The following is a 20,336-nucleotide window of genomic DNA, read 5'->3' as shown; positions in this document are numbered from 1 at the left end:
GAGGTTTTGAAGTGTTGGGAGGCTGCAAAGGGCAATAGCCACGAGCAGGAAGCTGAGCAGGTTCAGGGCCTGTCGAACAGAGGGGTCCTGGAATTATCCAGGATGAGCTTTGGAGTCAGCTCTGAGCAAAGGGCAGCTCTGCCAGGTGCAGGACTGGCCCAGGTGTTCCCCAGTCCTTGGAGCTGTCCATCTCTTCCCACAGTGCAGCTGCCAGAGCTCCCATTGTTGCATTTTGGGATTTCAGCTCACCGTTCTTTGGACTTTGACATTTTATAAATGCTGCTAAAGTCTGACTTTATTATTTAACAAATCTGGGGTTTAAACCGACTTCCCACAGCTCTCCCACGAAATGATTTTTAGACCTTGCAGTGGCAGTAGGTGATGGGCTTGATTGTCCTCTTTTTGGGTGGGATATTTATTAAAATGACATCTGAAGTCTCAATTACTTGAAGCACGTGAAATACTTGAAACCATGCCAAGCTCTGAGGGCAGAGCTGTTCAGCAGCACTGGAAGTGTCAGACCCTCATGTGTGTAACAGCCTTGATTCTGCTGTAGCCTCACAGTGAATATTTAGATCTTAATAAATTTGTCATTTTCCTACACAGTGATCACAGCGATGAATTCAGTCCCTTCAGTTCTCTGTGTTGGTGCATCTGTAGAGCTCCCAGTTAGAGGGGCTTATTTTTAGGCAAATTATAGCTCATATGTGAGGAAAAATTAATCCTCATGTTCAGAAATGTAAAATAGGCTGGGAAGAGGGAAAGCCTGGATCAGCAGCAGTTGGAGATGAGCCCTTAGGGAGAGCAGGGGATCCCAGGTGGTGATCAGCTCTGCAGACATTTCCAGCACATGGACTTTCCCTCCTGGTCACATCCATCTCCTGCTGTTGGACCCATGGGCACAGCTGGGGGTGGATGTTCTGCCATTGTCACTCAGAGCCATGCATTGCTCCCTCACTTTCCCGTTCTCCTGAGCTTTACAGGGCACAGCAGCTCCTGTGCAATGACCCCTCTGAGATCTTTCACACCAAACTGCAGGGACAGAGTCCTGGTGCCAGGACACAGGGCATGGCCAGAGGGCAGGGCTGGATGGGAGATTGGGCAGGAATTGTTCCCTGGCAGGGTGGGCAGGCCCTGGCACAGGGTGCCCAGAGCAGCTGTGGCTGCCCCTGGATCCCTGGCAGTGCCCAAGGCCAGGCTGGACACTGGGGCTTGGAGCAGCCTGGGACAGTGGGAGGTGTCCCTGCCCATGGCAGGGGGTGGCACTGGGTGGGCTTTAAAGTCCCTTCCATCCCAACCCATTTCATGATTCCAGGATTCTGTGATGTAGGAGATTTTCCAAACCCAAATGCTCTTTATCCCCTGCAAAGCACAGACAACAGAAGCCCTTTGCTGCTGGAGCTGGTTCATGGTGTTTGGGCTGTTTCAGTGAAGCCCTGCTGGGCTCAGCCTGGGATCCCTGAGCCCATGGAGCCTCCCCTGCTGTGTCCTGTTGGGATTGTTCCACTGCTCCTTCCCAGAGCCACCCTTTGTGTCCTCCTGGCACTGCCATCTTTGAAACCGGACAACTCCAATCTCAGCAAACAGCTCCTTCCCCCTCTTCCCACTCCGTGTCTGGCTGCTATAGTATTTCCCAGGTATAAATTCCAGCTGTCTTCAGTCTATTTGTGCTTTTCTTCTTCTATTAGCAACTCCTTAATTAAAAGCTTGTAGCCAGCAGGGCAGTACCAAGCCGGTTGACTGATAAGCTGAAGGGAAGGAAGAGCCCATAGCAAGTGCTTAGGTGGAGAATTACTGGATTTCAGTCCAAAATTTATTTGGAATTGATGTCAAAATGGATATATAGCATCACCAGGACACGCTTATAGGGAATTCATCAACGTTCTGGAGGCCAGAGAGAATAAAAATTCCTTTTTTTCTTCAGAAAGCAGCAGTTCCTGAGGTCAGTGTTCACAGCCACAGTGGGTGGAAAGGGCTGCCCCTGGAGCAAATCCCATCCAGGGATGGAAGTTCCTGGTCAGCACTGGAAAGCAGGACCTTGAACAGGGGGAAATGGTGGGTTTCTGTATTTAATCAGCTTCAGATAACTTTCAGTTTGATTTTGGTTGGCTTCCTTCATAAAGAAGAGTGTCGGCACTTGAAAGCTGCTGCTTCCAGCTCTTGTCTGGATTTTAGCACTGGGGCTTTGCCTAAAGCACTGTCAGAACATTCCAGCACCTTGGTGTGATCCTCAGGGCTGTGTCTGCTTTAGGAAACCTCAAAGCTTGGATTTCAGCCCAGGGCAGGTGGGAGTCACTCCTAAAGCATTTGGTCTGGCCCCTTGTGGAACGGGACATTCCACCACACCTGGAATTTGCAGGTACCTGAAGATTTTGGATTGCAGCCCACCTGGTGTCCGTGCCGGGGCTGCGGGCGCTCAGAGCCGGCTGTTTCCGAACACCAGGGCGCTGTCCTGGAGCGCTGCACCGCCGCCGTAGCTGCCCCTCCCCGACTCCACGGCCACCGGACACAGCTCCTGGTTGCACCACCTGGATGGAGAGAGGGATGGGCTGTGCCAGTCCGGCCACACGCACGGGGCTGGTGCCAACCTGAGCCGTGTCCAGGTGCGATCCTGCCCATCAGTGCGGGAATGGAGATCATCCGAGCAGGGAAAAGCCCCGGGGCTGAGAGCAGCCGCTGCTTGTTCCCAGCTGTGCCATGGCCAGGGGTTGGATCCCTCCGGAGGCAGAGCAAAGCCTCTGGCACTGCCCACGGAATCATCCAGGACACTCAGGGTGGACAGGGCTGTGCCTACCTCAGGGCAGCACAGACGTCTGTGGGGGAAGCGTCAGGCCGAGCCGCGTGTTCCATTAAAAGAGCTCCTGTGGGGGATAGGAGGTGTCAGCATTCCCGGGCTCCTGCCAGAACAGCCCAGGGCTCAGGAAAAAAGGATGGAGGTTACTTCTCAGTGCTTGAAGGCTGAGCTGCTTCGACATGAAGAACGGGGACTGAGCTTTAGAGCTCCACCCTTGACCCAGGTGTGAATCAGATGATTCCCAGCCCTTCCCTGGTCTGAAATCCATCAGCACAGGAAGAATCCGGAGCTGCTGGAGTGACTCTACAGGAGGCCATGGAGATGGCTGCAAAGGCTGGAGCCCCTCTGCTCTGGAGCCAGGCTGGGAGAGCTGGGGGTGCTCACCTGGAGAGGAGAAGGCTCCAGGGAGAGCTCAGAGCCCCTGCCAGGGCCTAAAGGGGCTCCAGGAGAGCTGGAGAGGGACTGGGGACAAGGGCTGGAGGGACAGGACACAGGGAATGGCTTCCCAGTGCCAGAGGGCAGGGCTGGATGGGAGATTGGGCAGGAATTGTTCCCTGGCAGGGTGGGCAGGCCCTGGCACAGGGTGCCCAGAGCAGCTGTGGCTGCCCCTGGATCCCTGGCAGTGCCCAAGGCCAGGCTGGACACTGGGGCTTGGAGCAGCCTGGGGTGGTGGAAGGTGTCCCTGACTGTGGCAGGGGTGGCACTGGATGGACTTTGATGCCCCTTCCCACCCAGCCCATTCCATGGTTCTGTGATTGCCTGTGTAGATCCGTGCCAGGCTGTAGGAGAAGTCCCTGGCTGCCAGCTCCATGGTCAGTGGCTGCTCGGAGCCCGCGGCCGCCATGAACTGTCGGAGGCTCCCGATGGCTTCCTGTGTCCGCTGCACGGCTGGGGACAGCTCCTCAGTGCCTGAAGCCACCTCCAGCTTTTTCTGCAGAGACAACAACCACAGGAAAATTTCCAGTGCATTTGCCTTGTGCCACGGAAGGGGCTGCTGGGACCCTGGGCACACCCAGCTGCTGACACCAAGCTCAGATCCAGGTGGCTGCTGCTGGCATAGGTGGAGCAGCCAGGGAAGGGGATGTGCCCAAAAAGAAGCTCCCAGCCTTGCCTTGGGGATGGAGAATTCCCTGTGACCAGAGCCAGCATGTTGCTGTTTCCATTCTGGCTTCACAGCTGCATGTGGGGATCAGCTCTTATCCCCAGTTTTCTCTAACTCTATACCTGCATCAGGGTCTCATTCTCCCAGGGTTATATTATTACTTGCACAAATATGCTCAAGCTGTGTCCAAGCAGGAAAATTCACATTTAAAGGAGCTTTTCTCTGGAAATTGTGTCAGTGGAAAAGGCCCCAGGACAAGAGGAAATGGCTTCAAGCTCCACTGGGAGAGGTTCAAGTTGAACATTACAGAAAATTTCTTCACTGAAAGGGTGGTCAGGGTGGCACAGCTGCCCAGGGCAGTGCTGGAGTCCCCATCCCTGGCGGGATTTAACAGTCATGTGGTTGTGGCACTTGGGGATATGGGTCAGTGGTGGCCTTGGCAGTGCTGGGGAATGGCTGGACTTGATCCCAGTGGGCTTTTCCAACCTAAAGGATTCTGTGATTCTGATGAAGTTTGAGCATTTAACTGTGCCAACAGCACTGCCCAAAAGCTCCCCTGGTTGAGCCAAGCTTCTGTTCTGCCACATCCCAAATCCCTTGTGAAAGCACCAGGGATCTTCTGCCGAGAGAGTCTGGAATTGTTCTTTGGGCACGGCCTTCCCACACCGTTCATCTGTGTCTCCTGTTACTCCCTGTTAGGAGGGATGTACACACGCTGCCTGTGTTTGGGGCTGGCCCTGCCTCCTGGGCTGTGCTCCCATCTTTCCTCAGTCAAAGCCCTCTCTCTGCAGCAGAACCGAAGGATCAACTTGCAAAGCATCCCCAAAGGCTGGATGTGAGCAGCACAGCATGGTGGGAGGTGCTGTTCATTAATTAGCTCCATCAATAACCTGCAGACAAGACTGAAGCCTGTGAGCAGCAGCTACACAGAAGGAATTTTTTATGTTTCTGAGGCTTTCAGTGCTGAGGTGATCCCGCAGCTCCTCTTGCTGGACCAGAAAATCCAGCTGGGCTGGGATGAGCCTAGGTTTGCTCTGTGTTCTCTGACTGCTCAAACACCAAACTTCCACAATTCCCGGTGCTGCTGTTCCAAGCTCCAGGGGCAGAAACACCCTCAGCATCTGCTGGTCAAATACAAGAACAACTCCAGAGCCAAGATAAAGCCCATGGAATACTAACAAGGTGTTATAAAGTCGCTCAGAAGTTGCTGCTAATGAGGATCAGAAATCCCAAAGGCATCAATTCCCACAGTTTGGGTGGGAGCCAGCATGACACTGGCTGAGCACAACAACACATGCTGCTTGTGGCTGGGACACGGACATGCTGCCACAGCTGGAGGGCTTGAACACCTGGAAATATGGATCAGACGTGTAAAAGCATCATTTAACCTTAAGGGATAAAAAAGACTTTGTATTTTCATTGGCCACCAATACTTTACTTTTGCTGTTGTTGTTGTTCTAATTGCACTTATTCCTTTCCTAACCAAAAGCTCTGGATTCCCTAGAAGGTTTTTCCACACTCTCTCTGCATCTCTGCACTTGGGATGGAGAGGCAGAGCTGCTCCTGTTCTCTCCTGGTTGCTCTGCTCCAGCTCTGGGAGGAGACACACAAGAGCATCACCACCCCAACCACCCCTTACTGCCTGAAATGATCAGCAAAAGAGCTTCAGAGCTCCAATAGTTCTGATTGCCTCTGTTTTCATGGAGGAATTTTAAGATGCTGCTCATTTGTTTGCTCTCAGTCACTCCCAAGCATTGTGGTCAGAGTGGTTTTTACTGACAAGATTAATCATGAGTATCTAAAAATACAGTGACAGGAGGAACATCGGAACATCCCAAACAGCACTAACAGCACAATTTTGTGTCGATGCTTGGAGCAAACACACAGCCCCACATCAATAACCTCGATTTGTTTCCTGCTGCCTGAAAACTGGGGTTGTGGTCTGAAAAGGACCTGAAAACACTGTCACGTGTCTGAGATTGCAGGGCTGATTTACAGCCTGAGTTACAGCCTGAATTACAGCCCTGCACAGAAATTCTTGAGGCAAGAGTTGATTCTGAGCCTTGCACAGCACGTGCAGGGCTGATGCTGAGACCCTATCCTGAAATGTGCCCAAATTTCACCTGAAGTGACTCAAATGCAATAATCAACAAACTGCCCAGGGCTATTTTAGAGGCACTTTTCAGGCTGTAATTGAATTTGAAAGTACACCCAGGGCTCTGGCTCAAAATTCCAGCTAATAAAATTTTAGTACAACATGAACTGACTGGCCCTGTGCAGTATCCACCTGAAATTCTCACCACAGCAGAACTGGAAGTCACGATGTGTCCTGGACTGATCCCAAACCAGGGCAGGATGGGACGGGGGCCTCGGCCCCTCTGCCCTGCCCAGGTGAGACCCCAGCTGCAGAACTGCCCCAGCCCTGGGGCCCAGCACAGGAGGGACCTGGAGCTGCTGGAGAGAGCCCAGAGGAGGCCACAGAGATGGTCCAAGGGCTGGATCCCCTCTGCTCTGGAGCCAGGCTGGGAGAGCTGGGGGTGCTCACCTGGAGAGGAGAAGGCTCCAGGGAGAGCTCAGAGCCCCTTCCAGGGCCTAAAGGGGCTCCAGGAGAGCTGGAGAGGGACTGGGGACAAGGGCTGGAGGGACAGGACACAGGGAATGGCTTCCCAGTGCCAGAGGGCAGGGCTGGATGGGATATTGGGCAGGAATTGTTCCCTGGCAGGGTGGGCAGGCCCTGGCACAGGGTGCCCAGAGCAGCTGTGGCTGCCCCTGGATCCCTGGCAGTGCCCAAGGCCAGGCTGGACACTGGGGCTTGGAGCAGCCTGGGACAGTGGAAGGTGGCAGGAGTGGGCTGAGAGATGTTTTTAGGTCCCTCCCAACCCAGCCCATTCCATGATTCCATCCCTGTCTCTCACACTCTTCTCTCCAGGATTTCCAGACTTTTAACCTCTAGAAAAGGTAGTTTGTCACAGACACACCTGTGTATTAAAACCCCTAAAAATTCAGCTTTCTCATAGTCACATTGGGCAAGGATGGGGAAGTTCTCTGCATTTCCCTTTTCCTGAGGATAATTACAATCCTTGGTTCCTGCTCCTGATCACAGCCCCAGCAGCACTGGGGATCTCACCATCAGCAGAGACAACTGATAGAGGATAAAAGCAAAAAACCCTGGAGCTACCCTTCAAATGACCTTCAGAGAACCAAGGGCTGTACAGGTACTGATGCTGCTTTCTGAAAGCCTCTGACAATGGGCATAAGTCCTGCACACTGAGAACCTTGATGGACAAACATAAAATAAATTGTACTTGGTTTGTGTGCATCAATAAAAAGGAAATGGATTGGAGCAGTAAAAAAACCTTTATGATGGGTTAAATTATTTCCTCACTAAACAAGATTGGGAGGGATGTTTCAAAATGAGCCAGACTCACAGACTGAAAGAATTTGGACACCTGGAGCTCAGAAAGATGTTGTTTATCACCTGTGAGTGAAAACCTGATTCTGGTATAGAAACTCAAGCACGTTCCTGCAGAACTCTGCAGACAGAAATCCCTCCCAGGCTGCCTTTCCAGCTCCTTTATGCCCAAGGCATAAAGGAAAAGCTTAAATTGGCCAGGTCTGATGTGCTCTATCCAGAAATGAAACATCCACAATGCTGAGCCCGACCCAGCCCCTCTCCCTGGACATGCAGCAGCCTAGTGTGACTTGGACAGTAAAGACAGTGGCATTACTGGAGACCTTGAGACCTTGAAGCCAGCACTCGCCCCCCTTTCAGCCTCACCCACAGCGTGATTGATGGGAGCACTGAGGAGCTCATTAATTAATGAATCTCAGTACTCGTGTTACTGCTCTGCAGGTCCCTGCTCTGCATCACGGCGCTGTGCTCCCTAATGCTTCCCTGATTATCCAGTCGTTGAGCAGCTGGAGGGGCCCTCCCAGCTGCACCAGGGAGGTGCTTCAGGGTGCAGCACAGCACCTTTCTGGGGTGTTTGTTTAAATTAGAGTGCAGTGTAAGACTGTGGAGGCTTTCCAAATTATTTTAGAGCCTACCCACAGGTCCTTTATTTCCCCACCCATCACCTGCAGTGCCAGCCTAAGCAGCTGTTTGCCAACAGCTGGATTTGCACCCAGCAGATGTGCTCAGACCTGCTCCTGAGCAGATCTGGCTTCTGTTTTGGTGGCCAAATTGTTGGAGGTATTTCTCCCTTCTCGAAAGTTGTCTGAGAGGAATGGTGAGGGGACCTTCACCCCTGCAGGTCAGAGAGGTGTGTACAGAGCACAGCTGAACTGGGGAGTGGTGACATGGAACACAAATTGCCAACTGCAGACACTGTGAGAACTACTCAGGCTCTGGAAAGCTCTGTCCAGTCCCCAGTGCTGCAGGAGAGCAGTGTCCCAGAGCCTTCCTTTCAGGGGTCCAGGTGGGAAAGTGAAGGCTGCACACAACCAAATCCAGCACTCCAGATGCCCAGGATTCCCTTGCTTGTTGCCTGGGCTAACGAGATCTGGATTGCTGTGTCTGGATGAATGTCGCCTCTGAAACTACACCTTCTGCTCCTGCCTCCTTTTTTGGGATGCACCAGATGAACTGCTTTGAACTCCTGTCACCTGAGCAGTTTTAAAAGTACAGCCAGAGAACAGCAAATCCAAAGAGGCAGAAATGGAATTCCTTTGGCTCTTTCCATCTTTCAGGGAATAAAAATAGAAAGTCATAATGCAGTAGATAGCCCTAGTGAGGTTCAATATTCAGCAGTCCTGTGGTGATTTTCCAGTTAAGAAACAAAACCACAAAATTATTTTGGCTTCAGGAAGGTGAGTCACGTTAAAAATACACTTATTTTGGTACCTGTCTTGAGGAACTGTGACAGTGCCAAGCTCCCCACTGCTGAGCTGAAAGTATCTGCACACAAGGATCCCAGGATGAGCACTGCCTGCATCCTACTTTTGGAAGAGCTATTTAAGGAGCAGAATTGTAAGACACAATTCCAATTGTTGGAATACTTGTCTAAAGCTTTCAGTCTGGGCCTAATCCCTGCCAGTCTCAGCCAGGAGTACAAAGCCCAAAGAAGGCTCTGCCAAGGTGTGTGAATCAGGCTGAGCAGGGCTGCAGCTATGGGCTCACCTGCACTGTGGACAGGAACACAGCCATCACCTGCCCTTGGCTCTTGGCGAGGGACCGCAGCACATCCAGGGACAGGATATTTGTTGTCCCCTCCCATATGGACAGCACCTGTGGGGAAGAGGAGATTGTGGAAGAGCATGAGGGAGCCTTTGCAGTGGCTGCAGCAAAGGGGAGTGTGAGGGAAGAAAGACACAGGGCAGAAGTAAGGGATACCAAGGATATCTGCAGAGATGTCTTGTCTCACAACACGTGGAAGAGAGCAGTGGAGCCCAGCTCCATTGCTGTGCTAGGGAACAGCCTCAGCACCAGGAACACATCCTGTCCTTCCCTGGAGGAGACTGGGCTCAGCAGGAAGGCAGTGAGAGAAGAGCTGCCACACCTGGAGAGAGCCTGGGAGGGCTGTGCTCTCCCTTGAGTGTGCCTCTAGCAGGGAACCAGAGTGCTGTGCAGGTGACTTGGTGACACACAGAACCTTCTCCTGCCACCCTCTTACCAGAGTATCCCGGAGTATGACTGGCAAGCCTGTGTCCTCCATGTAACCTTGGCCCCCAAAACTCTCCATCGCCTCAACAGCCACAGCAGAAGCCTGCAAAATGCAGAGAGCTGGCACAATCCACAGTGCCTGAGGGGAAAATCCAGCCTCCCACACCACACAGCAGCTCCTGCTGGGATCCTGCTCATCTCCTGAGGCAGGTTGGTCACTGCCTGCAAGAGGAGCAGATGGGAATGAACCCTGAGTGACACAGAGAGGACCTGCAGGAGCAGCAGCCTCCAGAGCAGGAACTGCTGCAGGTCCTGCAGGTATCCTCTGCTCTTCACTGCTGTGTCACTCAGCTCTGTGGGTGCCAACTGGGTTCCCAGCTCTGTGGGTGCCAACATTCCACACTCTGGGCTAACCAATCAGTTCCATACCTGCTTCCCTGTGTACAGTTTGGCCACTGGGACGAGCAGCCTCAGCAGCAGCTGCTCCTGCTCACTCGCCAGGTTGGTTTCAGCCAGGCCCAGCAGGCGAACAATCTCCATAAGCAGAAGAAATGCCCCTCTCACCTGCACCTGTGAGCAGAGGACAGGGGAACACATGGGCAGGGATAGTGAACTCTGCTGACTCCAGGACTCAACACATGAAATTGCCTCCGGGGTAAAATGCTACCTCTGCCTGCTCAGACCCACAGCTTCAGAGACCTCTGAGCAGCCAAGGCACAAAGTATGGAATATTAAAAGTTCTCTGCCACTCTTGGACACTGTGATGCAGTAAAGGGGCAGTGCATTTCATCAGGCTTACTTGAGCCTTAACAAAGCTCCTAAAAAAGCATCCAGGCCCCAAATCCATATCCTTTCAAAAGTAAGGGATGTGAGATGATGGTCAACCTCTGAGCACCAGGAGCTGCAAGGTCTGTGACAGATTTCTTTCTGAGCAGCATACTTCTCTGGCAAGTTTTCATTTGGGAAGCATCACAGTATGGAGCTCTGTGTTGTGGGACTATGTAGGATCTGCCCTTCCTTTCAGAGGGGGAGTTCTGGCCAAATGAGGCAATGAGATGCTAGAGCCTGAAGTCATGCTTGATAGATGTTGGCCACCTTCCCCCACCTTGCAAGAGAAGTTTTAAAAACTGTTTACAGCCCATCTCCTGGTGCAGGAGCAGCCAGGGAAGCTGGATGAGTCTATACCAGTCTTGGACAAGAGTGAAGTGATTAAGGTTTCAGGCCTGGATTCTGAGGCAACCACCCAACTTCAGAGGTCATGGCTTATCATAGTAAGGGCACTCCTTTCTGTCAGGGAAACTCCCAGGTAATTGTTTAGGATAACCTGAAGTCCAGCAGAGGAGTTAGGTCTGTAATATAATCCCACTAGAGTACAACAATTCCCTTGCTTGATCCACCCTGCTGTAGCAGGAATGGCCTCCTAAATCTGAGTGCAGGCAGGCTGACTGTGCTCACTAACAGCACACGATCTCTGCCCTCTTTCCTTCCCAGCAGGTCCAGCCTGGCTCCCAAAAGCCTCACCTCCATCCGGGCTATTGTCTGCATGTGCAGAGGATGGTCCTTGAGGAGCTTCCCAAAGGCCACACGCTTGCGGGCATAATCCCTGCTCAGACTGATCATCCTGGAGGGAACACACACAGGCAACAGTTACACCAGCAACTTTCCACTTCTGAGCATTCCCTGCCAGTCCCCTACACCATGAGAACCCTGCTCAGCTGTACCACAGCTGTACAGGTTACCCACCCACAGGCCACCCTCCTCCAGCACTGCTGGCTCCAGGCCTGTCCCACAAAGGAGACGCTTGGCTGCAATGCTGAGCACTGTGAAGTCTCCTTGTCCTGACCAGCTGCTCCTTCAGCCCTGGAGGGATCCATGCTGCCTTCACCTTCTCATGTTAGCCACTGCACCAATGACGTTGTGAATCCGAGTGATGTTCAGCATGTTGGAGATGGCGGCCACTCCACGACCCTCTGCAGAGATCTGCAAGGAACAACGGCTGCTGTGAGCCTTTCACACGCCCAGGATAGGGATGGACATGGGAATGAAAATGGTGTCAACAGACACACAGACACGGGCTGTCCACTCTGTCTCTGTCTGCCCTCAGGCACTCAGAGACTTGCTTGCTTTAAAATACATTTGTCTCATTTTAGCCAAGTCTGTGGTGTGATGTGGCTGCCCCACCCCTGAAAGTGTCCCAGGCCAGGTTAGAGGGGACTTGGAACAACCTGGTCTGGTGGAAGGTGTCCCTACCCATGGCAATGGGTGGAATGAGATGAGTTTTAAGGTCCCTTCCAACCAAACCCATCCTGGGATTCTGTTTCTATGACCCTGGCTTTTGGAGACTGTGTCAGCATGATCAGTTCTGGTCCCTGCTGCTTGTTCCTACCTGCACACTACACAAACTGTCTCTCAGCTGGCTCAGGAACCAGGATTAGAGAAATGACCAGCCTAAATGTTTGGAGGTTTGTTTTTTTTTTTTTTTTTTTTTTTTTTTTTTTTTGTCTTCTCTTACATCTTTTCCTGAACTCTTCTCAGCTCTGCCCCACACAGAGCCCCACCAGTGAATTTTTCTGTGATGTGGGCAGCCAAGCCACAGAGGTGGAAGAGAGGAACTTTTTCAGTTGGGATGTCTGCTGAGAGCCCCAGGAGTGAGTGCCATGCCAGGGCAGCTCTGCCCCCAGGGCAGGGGAACTCTTACACACCAGCTCTGCTCGGGCTCCTTGCAGCCACAGCTCTGCTGTTGCCATCTGTCTCGTGCCCAGCTTGTCCTTCAGCCTTTGCACCTGGATGTTGTTCAGGTTCCCCTCCTCATCTCGAACCCTCAGAAAGAACAGGGACAGGCCTCTGGAGCCCTGGGTACACTGCAAGGCACACAGAGAGGACTATGCAACAAGGAAGAAAAAGAATGCCCCTGCTCCTTTCCCTAGTTCCCCATCCAACAGAATTCGTTTACCTGTCCTTCAGCATCTGCTATCCTGGCCAGGGTTAATGCCATATCAGAATCAGCTGCTGATGTGAACCACTTAAATCCATACAGTTGATAGGTGCCATCTGGCTGCTTCCTGGCCACAGTCTCAGTGCCATTTGCTGAAAAAGAGGAGAAAATTTCCCAGTCTTATGGGAACTGCTGTGTCAATCAATGCTGATTTTACTGTGTAAGCAGCAGCTTCTCTAAGGCACTTCTTGCTATGAAGATGGAGCATGGGGTAGCTGTTAATCTCTTTCATTGACCCTTGATAAGAAATGCAGTGTGTATAATCCAGTGCCTCCAGTTCTTTAGGGGTTACCACAGCCAAGAACACAAAGGGCTCTGTGTGCAAGAGAGGACAGAGGTTGAGTGTTTTGTTGGTTAAAAAGCAGAGCTGTGCAGAGGATTTGGATGATTTGTGCTGAAGTCCTAAACAAGCTCCCTGGATTTTTAAGTTCACCACATCCTTTGTTTTCAGTTCTCACCCCAGAGCACGTACCGACGTCTGAGCCACCCCTTCGCTCTGTCATCCACTGGCCAGAGGTCCAGAACTTCTTGGGGTCACGGGATGTCAGATGGTCAAAAGCGTTTTTCAGAGACCCAGGGATACCCAGTGACTGTTTGAGGGGAGGGAAAATAAACTGAGATGATCACAACACAGTAGTTGACATTATACAGTTGCCTTAACTGGTGTGTTCAGGGTTCAGACAGGCCAGTCTGGAAGGCAGGTGGGTGTCCTGCACTGCATGGCATTTGCAGGTGCTGCTGAGAGCCTGTGAGCCAGCCCAGCTCCCACCAGCTGCTGCAGCACTGTGCAGACACAGAGGGTGAAGACCTGTGTTACAACACGGAGTGTTGAGCATCCCTATCCCTTTGAATTTCTGGAGAGAGATGTCTCAAACAGTCCATGTGTCAGGTTCATGTACACTGGATGTCACCAGCACCCAGAGAGCTGCAGGGAAGAGGGAACTGATATGTGCTGCTTTAAGTTTTGGTGAATTGAAATGCCCAGGGTTAGCTACCTAAGGGATATTTTCCTCTGAATCCTATGTAGCCACTGAGGCAATGCAAAGGGGGTCACTAAGATGCAGAGTCAAACATTCCAGCTGGTAAAGTCTTGGTGGTTTGGTGAATTTACATCAGGTATGGATCTGACCTATTATATTTGCCACTCCACACAAAAATGGGAAAACAAATTATCTTGTCGTAAAAACATATCATAGGATCATAGAAATACAGAATGGTTTGGGTTGCAAGGAATCTTAAAGCTCATCCAGTCCCACCCCCTGCCATGGGCAGATACACCTTCTACTTTAGCAGGTTGCTCCAAACCCTGTCCAACCTGGCTTTGGACACTTCCACTTGGGACACCTTTCCAGCTATCTGCAGTGCCACAGGTGCCATGTGCAGCAAAGGCCTTATTGAACATGGTGCTGTCAGTGAATATAAAAGCTGGTGGGGGCACACAGGCTTTGTCCCTAATGAGGAAAGGCACTGGGAGACAGAGCTAAGTTACAGAGCAAGGAAGGGCCATGCCCAGAACCAGAAGTATCAGTGCTCCTCCATCCTTGGCCAGTGCTCCTGCCTCTAACCAGAAGTGCCAGGACGTGGGCTGTGCCCTCAGGGACCAGCCAAGCTCATACCTCAATGACTTTAGCTGCCCCATCAGTCATGGCCAGTGGACAGCTGAAACCTCCAGAGGAGCTTGAGAACAAGTACAGTTTGACAGCCTGGTACAGGCGGCTGGGGGAGAGAGAGAGAGAAGGAAAATAGACGGGTTACACAGCAGTGTAACAGCAGGAGGATAAAATATCTTAACTGGGAAGAGAGGAAAAATTACAGCCAGAACAGGTGAGGATCAGACCACTCATTTCTGAGAGGGCAAAAGCTGTTCCAGCCAGGAAGAGGGAAGAGGAGCAGCAGAGTTCCTCAGTCCCAGTGGGACAGCCAGCACCAGGCCAGCTTGTGCAGTTTTTAACAATAAGAAATGTGGGTCTCCATGGTCTGGAATACAAACAACCTGCAAATGGAATCCCACGTCTTTAGCTGCACTACAACTAACACACATGAATCTGGAGTGGTGCAGGAAACTGCCAGGCCCCACATTTAGGAAAGTGACATCAAAAATATTATGATCAAGTGTGGGCCATTAGTTACGGCTTATCATTGGTGAGATGGAACATTGCAGTGGACAGACAGAGCTGCTGGGGACAGCAGGAGGTGTGCTGGTGTCCATGCAGCATCTGCTACCGGTTACACAACCAGCTCAGTCCTGCAAAACTCTAAATAAATCTTGCTAAGAATAATCAGGAAGGCATTGAGTCATTCCCAATTTCCCCCAGTTACCTCCAGTTGGAGTATCTTTTCTCATAGGCCTCAGCAATCAGCCCTTCTTCTGCTGAAATCTCCTTCATCCTCCTCCATGCTGAGCAGGTGTGGATGTGATCCACACGCTGGCCCCAGGCATCATACTGCCGGAACACGGGGGGGTTCTGCTCACATTCCCAGCTGAGAGGCTGGATCTTGGTCAGCAGGCAGTTTCCAAACCTCTCCAGGTCCCGATGCACCTCCTCCAGGACCTGTGGAGCAACAATGAGAACCCTTCAGCACATCCCGGCCTCAGGCCCAGCTGGAAGGGCAGGACACTGACCTGCTGTCCTGCAGTGCCAGTGGTCTCTTGTCACTTGGCCCTTCCATGCATTCCACAACACACCACGACAGCTCCCTCAGCCTCTGCTGGTCCAGCTGTGCTCCACTGTCACTTTTTCTCTTTTTTTCCCCCTCAAAATCATTTTTTCAAGTTACTTCTGGCAGCGTGTCTGGATTTCACAAAAGACAGAAGCACTTTAGTGTCAAGGCTGAGAATGACACAGATGCACACAAGCAGGAAGGTTGGACGAGACGGTCTCCAGAGGTCCCTCAGCTGCTCCGTGATTTACTGCTGGAGAAGAATGCCAGGGGAAAGGCTGCCAAAAACGGAATGCCTTCATCTGTACAGGAAACTTCCACTGGGCTCAGCAGCTACCTGCCTGTCAGATTAGAAAAGAAAGGATGGAGCAGTCTTTTCAGCTTCATCCTGGCATACAACATGTCTAGATTCAAATTCCCACCTGTCCTGGGTTGTAGTATAGGATGTATTCTATCACCATCTTCATGAACTGTTGGAGCCAATTGTTGGAGCAGTGCTGTTCCCAGGCCCCCTCCCTCTGGGGTGCCTTCTGTTACTGGCCCATCAATGCCTTGCCATGACTCACAGATAACTCCCTCTTCGGTTATCTCTCTTTAATGGGCCATCAAGGAGCCCGTGTGTGACTCATCATCCCATTGGGAGATGCTCCGCCCAGGGGGAGGGGCCAAGCATTCTCACATGGATATAAGCTGGGATTTGGGACAGTACAGGCAGCCCTTACCTAATGGATTCTCAGAGCTCTCAGACCTTTCTACAGGATCACTGCTTCAGGAAGACCACCTCACCTGGACTGCTTCCTTCACCCTGCTCAGGTTGTATTCTGACTCTGTCAGTGGTCTTTTTGTATTATTGCATTTATTTTATTTTACCTTTTTTCCCTTTTCTTCTCATTAAATTGTGTTTCTCACTTGGAGCCTCTCACTCGTTTTACTTTCAAACCACAACACCACCCTGCCCCCAGCTTCCTGAAGAATTCATGTGCCCTCATTTCTACTGGGCTTGGCTCACCTGGATGGGGATGTCAGTAGTTAATGGAGAAAAACCAGCACTCACAGAGGAGTGATTCATTCCAACCCCCTCAGATCCCTATTTCAAGGTGACAGGAATTGCCTTTTGCAAGTTCTCGTCCATGTCTATGAACAAAGCTAAATGAAGTTACCCAGATTTAAATAACCAGAATATCAGATTATTAAAATCAGGCAAGGAGGACCCAACCTCCAGCCCTGTTGAACCTCATTGGCCTAAACACATCCAAGACTGTGCTGGGGGTCAAAGAAGCACCTGATTTGGTTCCATGAGAGGAATATTCTTTGCTGTTCTCTGCCTCTCAAGAGATACTCAATCCTTCCTCAATAAAATAATAAAGGAGGTGAATGCCATAATTGCTGCACCCAAAACTGTGCAGTTATAAACCCCATTAATTTCCTGTTGATGAAATACAAACATGGCTTTTTCCTTTCCCTGCCTGTCCCTGTACTGACCTTCCATTAATCTACATCCTGTGTGATTGATTCCATCCTCCCTCTGCCATTCCACATGTGTGATGAGGATCAAACACACATTGTCCAGGTGCCACTCAGGAACTCTCCATCCTCAGACCAGCTAGTTTTCCTTCAGCTGAACAGTGAAAGAATGTTAAAAATCACAAAACAAGCCAAAACCATGCACGAGAGCCTGCCAGCTGCTCCAGCTCAATGCCACACCCATATTTGCCATGGGCATGCACCTCCAATCTTTATCACAGCTTGACAACAATTTGAAGGTTGTTTTAGAGGCATAATCCAGGAATCCAAAGTTCATGGACTTTGCTGAAGCACAAGAATCTTTAAACTGTTGACCTGGTGTGGGTTTGTGGGCAGAAGAACATGAATTTAGCAAGCAGATCTCTTGGTCTGATTTCATAAAAGGAACTCGTACAACAATCCCTTCACCATCATCCATATTTCCTAAAACCCCCTAACTGCTCATTCCCTTACCATACACAGCCTGAAAAAACACTGAATTACAAAAAAAAAAAGTGATTATTTCCACAGTGAAAGAACAAAATTAAAACTCCTACACTTGTGACTGCTGATTGTCACACACAGCAGCCTCAGTGCTCCAAAAAATGGACACTGGGATGTGGAGAGGAAAAAATAATTTGGGTCAGGGCTGAGGCTGCTGGGTGGTCTCATTCACCCTAATCTGTCTTTTGATGTCCTAAGCATGAAGATTAATGCACATTAGGAGTGCAAATAAATATCCCTTATATTAAAGGATATATTTTCAGGGCAGCAAAGCCTGATAGATTCCTGTCACAACAACACCCAGAAAAAGCAGGTGCTTAATTCTGTCTTCTCCTTAAATCACCTTCAAGCACAGAAGAAAATTTTTGTGTCATTTCAAGACAATTTCTGTGTTTGACATAGAATAGCACAACAGGAATCAGCCTCCAACTTCGGTGGGATACCCAAAGTGTCAGGGGTTGCTGCTGTCCTGGAGAGGAAGGTGTTCCCATGGAGAGCACACTCTCAGTGCTGCAGGCAGCAGCCCAGGCTCTCCTTTCCAGCAGTGAGGCAACACTGCCCCGCTGGGACCGAGTGCAGAAATGAAAAGGAGATGCTGCTCCTGGTTCTCTAGGAGATTTTGGAGCTGCTCTTCTCAGTTTGATGAAGGAGTGGAAGCTGTCTTGTTGTACAGATCCTTTTATTCTCTGGGAGACCTCAATCATGCTTCTTCTGAAGGTGCAGATTAGGAGCAGGATCTTCATGGTCACCCAAAGACATCCTCCTTTCCTGTCTTCTCTTCTGCCAAGAAGGTCACGATGGTGCTTAGGGACCCCTCATTCCTCTCTTTTGGAATGCCTGTGACAAGCTTCCAGCACTGGCACCCTCCCCACGCTGTGTCTGCCAGGCCCCACAGACCTGGAGAGCAAGCAGGGGAAGTGGGAGCCTCACTGAAGGCCAGGTTCCCTCTCCTCTGCTCACCCGGTGGCTTTAGAAGTTATGGCATTGCTTCTGCTGGAATAAATCATGGAGAGAGATCACACTCTGCTCCATAAAAACTGCTCCCTGAAAAGTGGAAAGCACTTGTGGCCCTTGGGGTGATGGCAGAGGCTTGCCAGAGAGGTGAGCCACCTCCTCCCAGAGGTTCCTGTAAGAGTGGAGTTCACAGCACAGACATCCAGAGCTTGGGGCCTCAGCCCCCCATCTACACCCCTGAAATCCATACAGAGCCTTTCCTGGCTGAAAAATGAACCCAGAAATGCCACCAACCTGTGCTGAGAACAAGAGAGCCCCAGGAGGCCTTTCCACCCTCTTGAGTACTCAGCTGAGAACAGGCCCAATCCTCAGGAATTTTCCCTAAAACCCATCTTTCCCCAGGAAGAGAGGTGGAAGAAAAAAGCAGAGTTTGGAAGCACCTTAGTTTGATTCCTCTCTCAGAAATTCCTTACCGTACATGACCAGACAACAAATGCCCACACCAGCAACCCCAAAACAGCATTGAAATACCCAGCCCAGTCCCAGGAGGCCACTGAGCCACTTGCTGTGTGTGTCTTGGCAGTGTTTGTCACCCCTGCCCTCAAACACAACAAGTTTTAAGGAATGCTAATAAATTCCACCAGTTAAACACTCAAAGGCACAAAAAGGCTCAGACAAACATTCAATTCAGAGTCTGAAGCAGTGACTCGTCAGAGTCGTGGTGGGTACACACAGAAACACAAACAGACCTTGGGAGGAAGGTGTGTTTTCAAGTAACTCCGAAGCAAAGTGTCTTCCAAGTACTGGTTCCCAGCCTCAGGCTGCTCTTGGAAGAGGGCCTCCGTTTCTCTCCTTGCAAGATGCGTTTCCAGATCATCTAACACTGCTTTGTCTTTCATCCCAGCCTGTTGCTCCTGCCCCACGGTCATCTTGATTCCTTTAACACTCAGCATTTGGCACCTGTCCCAAAGCAGAAAGTGACCTGATTGCCACGACTTGAAGGTGGCACTGGACCTCCACCAGGGCAAGCGACAGGCAAACATGATCCAGCAAAGCCCTGGAGGTCACACCTACACCTGCAGGTGCCTCCTCACCCGACAGCAGCACCAGTCCTGGTTTGTTTGAGTGTTGTCAAGTTATTGTTGAAAAATCAGGGAGGTCGTCTCTCCTCCCTCAGGGAGGAGCTTTCCAGCAGCTGTTGTTAACTGAACTGGGTAAAAGGTCTTTGGAAAGAGGTCAGGAAACAGCCTGGAAAAACACAAGCTTTAAACACTATAAACACTGAGTTCTCCCCTATCAGCTGGGCAGATCATCACAACTGGACAGACTGGCATTTTCAGAGCTGGGAGAACTGAGAAGGGAGGGGTGTGCTCTTACCAGCATCCCCCTGAATTGCTTGGAGTACAGATGAAATGGGAAAAAAAAAGTTTCCTTATCTGAAGGGTAAAAAATTGCCGGGAGATGGAAGAATTAGTTTAGGCAGATTATTCTGTAAATAAGATATTAGTGAAATAGAGAACCCATCCTCCTTGCCTAGGTTATGACACTGGCTCCAAAATACTCAGCTCCCTGTGAAGTCCCTGATGCCTTTGTGTTGGGAAGATACCAAGCCTCTCTTTCCCTAGAAAAATACCAAAGTATTCTAAGAATGCGGATTTGAGTAACTTAAAAGTGCACCTCCTTTGGGGTTATATGCTGCTAATAAACCCAGTATTTTACTATAAAGTGATTTAAACAGGTATGACACCACAGCACCGCCCCTGCCATGGCCCTTGTCCTTTGCAGGACCTTGTCCTGCCCGAATTCCTGGGACAGGGCAGCAGGGATAGGGACAGGAATAGATACAGAAGCAAGGACAGAGACACGCGCAGGGACAGGGATGGGGACAGACAGAGGGGAAGAGCAGGAGCAGGGATAACCATGGGAACAGGCACAGGTGACACGCCCGGAACAAGGTCACACGCAGGGCAGGCTCAAGTCTCCGCCTCAAGGGTTGGGCCGCCGCCGCCCTCAGCACCGCCCAGGCCCGGGGCAGCGTGTGCAGAGGAGCCCGGAACCGGGGCCGCAGGTACGGAACCGCCCGGCCGGACCGGGGCAGGCCGAGGCCGCGCCTCAGGGGAGCCTCAGCACCCCAGGGCGGCCCCCAGTGTCCTTCGGGGGCTCCTCAGGGAGCTCCCCTCGGCGCCTCAAGGAGCCCGGAGCGCCTGAGGGAACCCTCAGT

General features: G+C 51.1%; 1 protein-coding gene across 2 annotated transcripts; it reads right to left on the bottom strand.

Annotated features, from left to right (window-relative positions):
* Position 1: 1 nt before the first annotated feature.
* LOC136368766 (acyl-CoA dehydrogenase family member 11-like) lies at positions 2-19,299 on the bottom strand. Of its 2 annotated transcripts, XM_066331143.1 has the most exons (16): positions 19,192-19,299; positions 18,865-19,075; positions 14,813-15,045; positions 14,110-14,209; positions 12,966-13,083; positions 12,452-12,585; positions 12,201-12,359; positions 11,384-11,478; positions 11,020-11,119; positions 9,928-10,068; positions 9,509-9,601; positions 9,016-9,123; positions 3,554-3,725; positions 2,795-2,861; positions 2,389-2,528; positions 2-2,023 (listed from the first exon to the last, which is right to left on the bottom strand). In XM_066331143.1, the coding sequence occupies exons 2-15, from the start codon at positions 19,066-19,068 to the stop codon at positions 2,417-2,419; spliced, it is 1,836 nt and encodes a 611-aa protein (XP_066187240.1). In that variant the 5' UTR covers positions 19,069-19,075; positions 19,192-19,299; the 3' UTR covers positions 2-2,023; positions 2,389-2,416. The 2 variants fall into 2 exon arrangements, with proteins under 2 accessions (XP_066187240.1, XP_066187238.1); XM_066331141.1 differs by having other exon boundaries at positions 18,865-19,296.
* Between the last annotated feature and the right edge of the window lie 1,037 nt (positions 19,300-20,336).

The sequence above is a fragment of the Sylvia atricapilla genome, chromosome 17, assembly GCF_009819655.1.
Source record: "Sylvia atricapilla isolate bSylAtr1 chromosome 17, bSylAtr1.pri, whole genome shotgun sequence".
In the NCBI taxonomy this organism is placed as follows: domain Eukaryota; kingdom Metazoa; phylum Chordata; class Aves; order Passeriformes; family Sylviidae; genus Sylvia; species Sylvia atricapilla.
Note: the sequence above shows the minus strand (reverse complement) of the source record. Positions and strands in the feature narration are given on the sequence as shown.

Bases quoted from the DNA above. Each gene is read 5' to 3' on its own strand.
- LOC136368766 (XM_066331141.1), bottom strand. From the start codon at position 19,158: ATGTTTGCCTGTCGCTTGCCCTGGTGGAGGTCCAGTGCCACCTTCAAG. The intron at 9,602-9,927 runs GTATGGAACTGA...TGCATTTTGCAG, and splicing joins AACTGTACACAGGGAAGCAG to GCTTCTGCTGTGGCTGTTGA. The intron at 9,124-9,508 runs GTAAGAGGGTGG...TCTTCCCCACAG, and splicing joins TCATACTCCGGGATACTCTG to GTGCTGTCCATATGGGAGGG.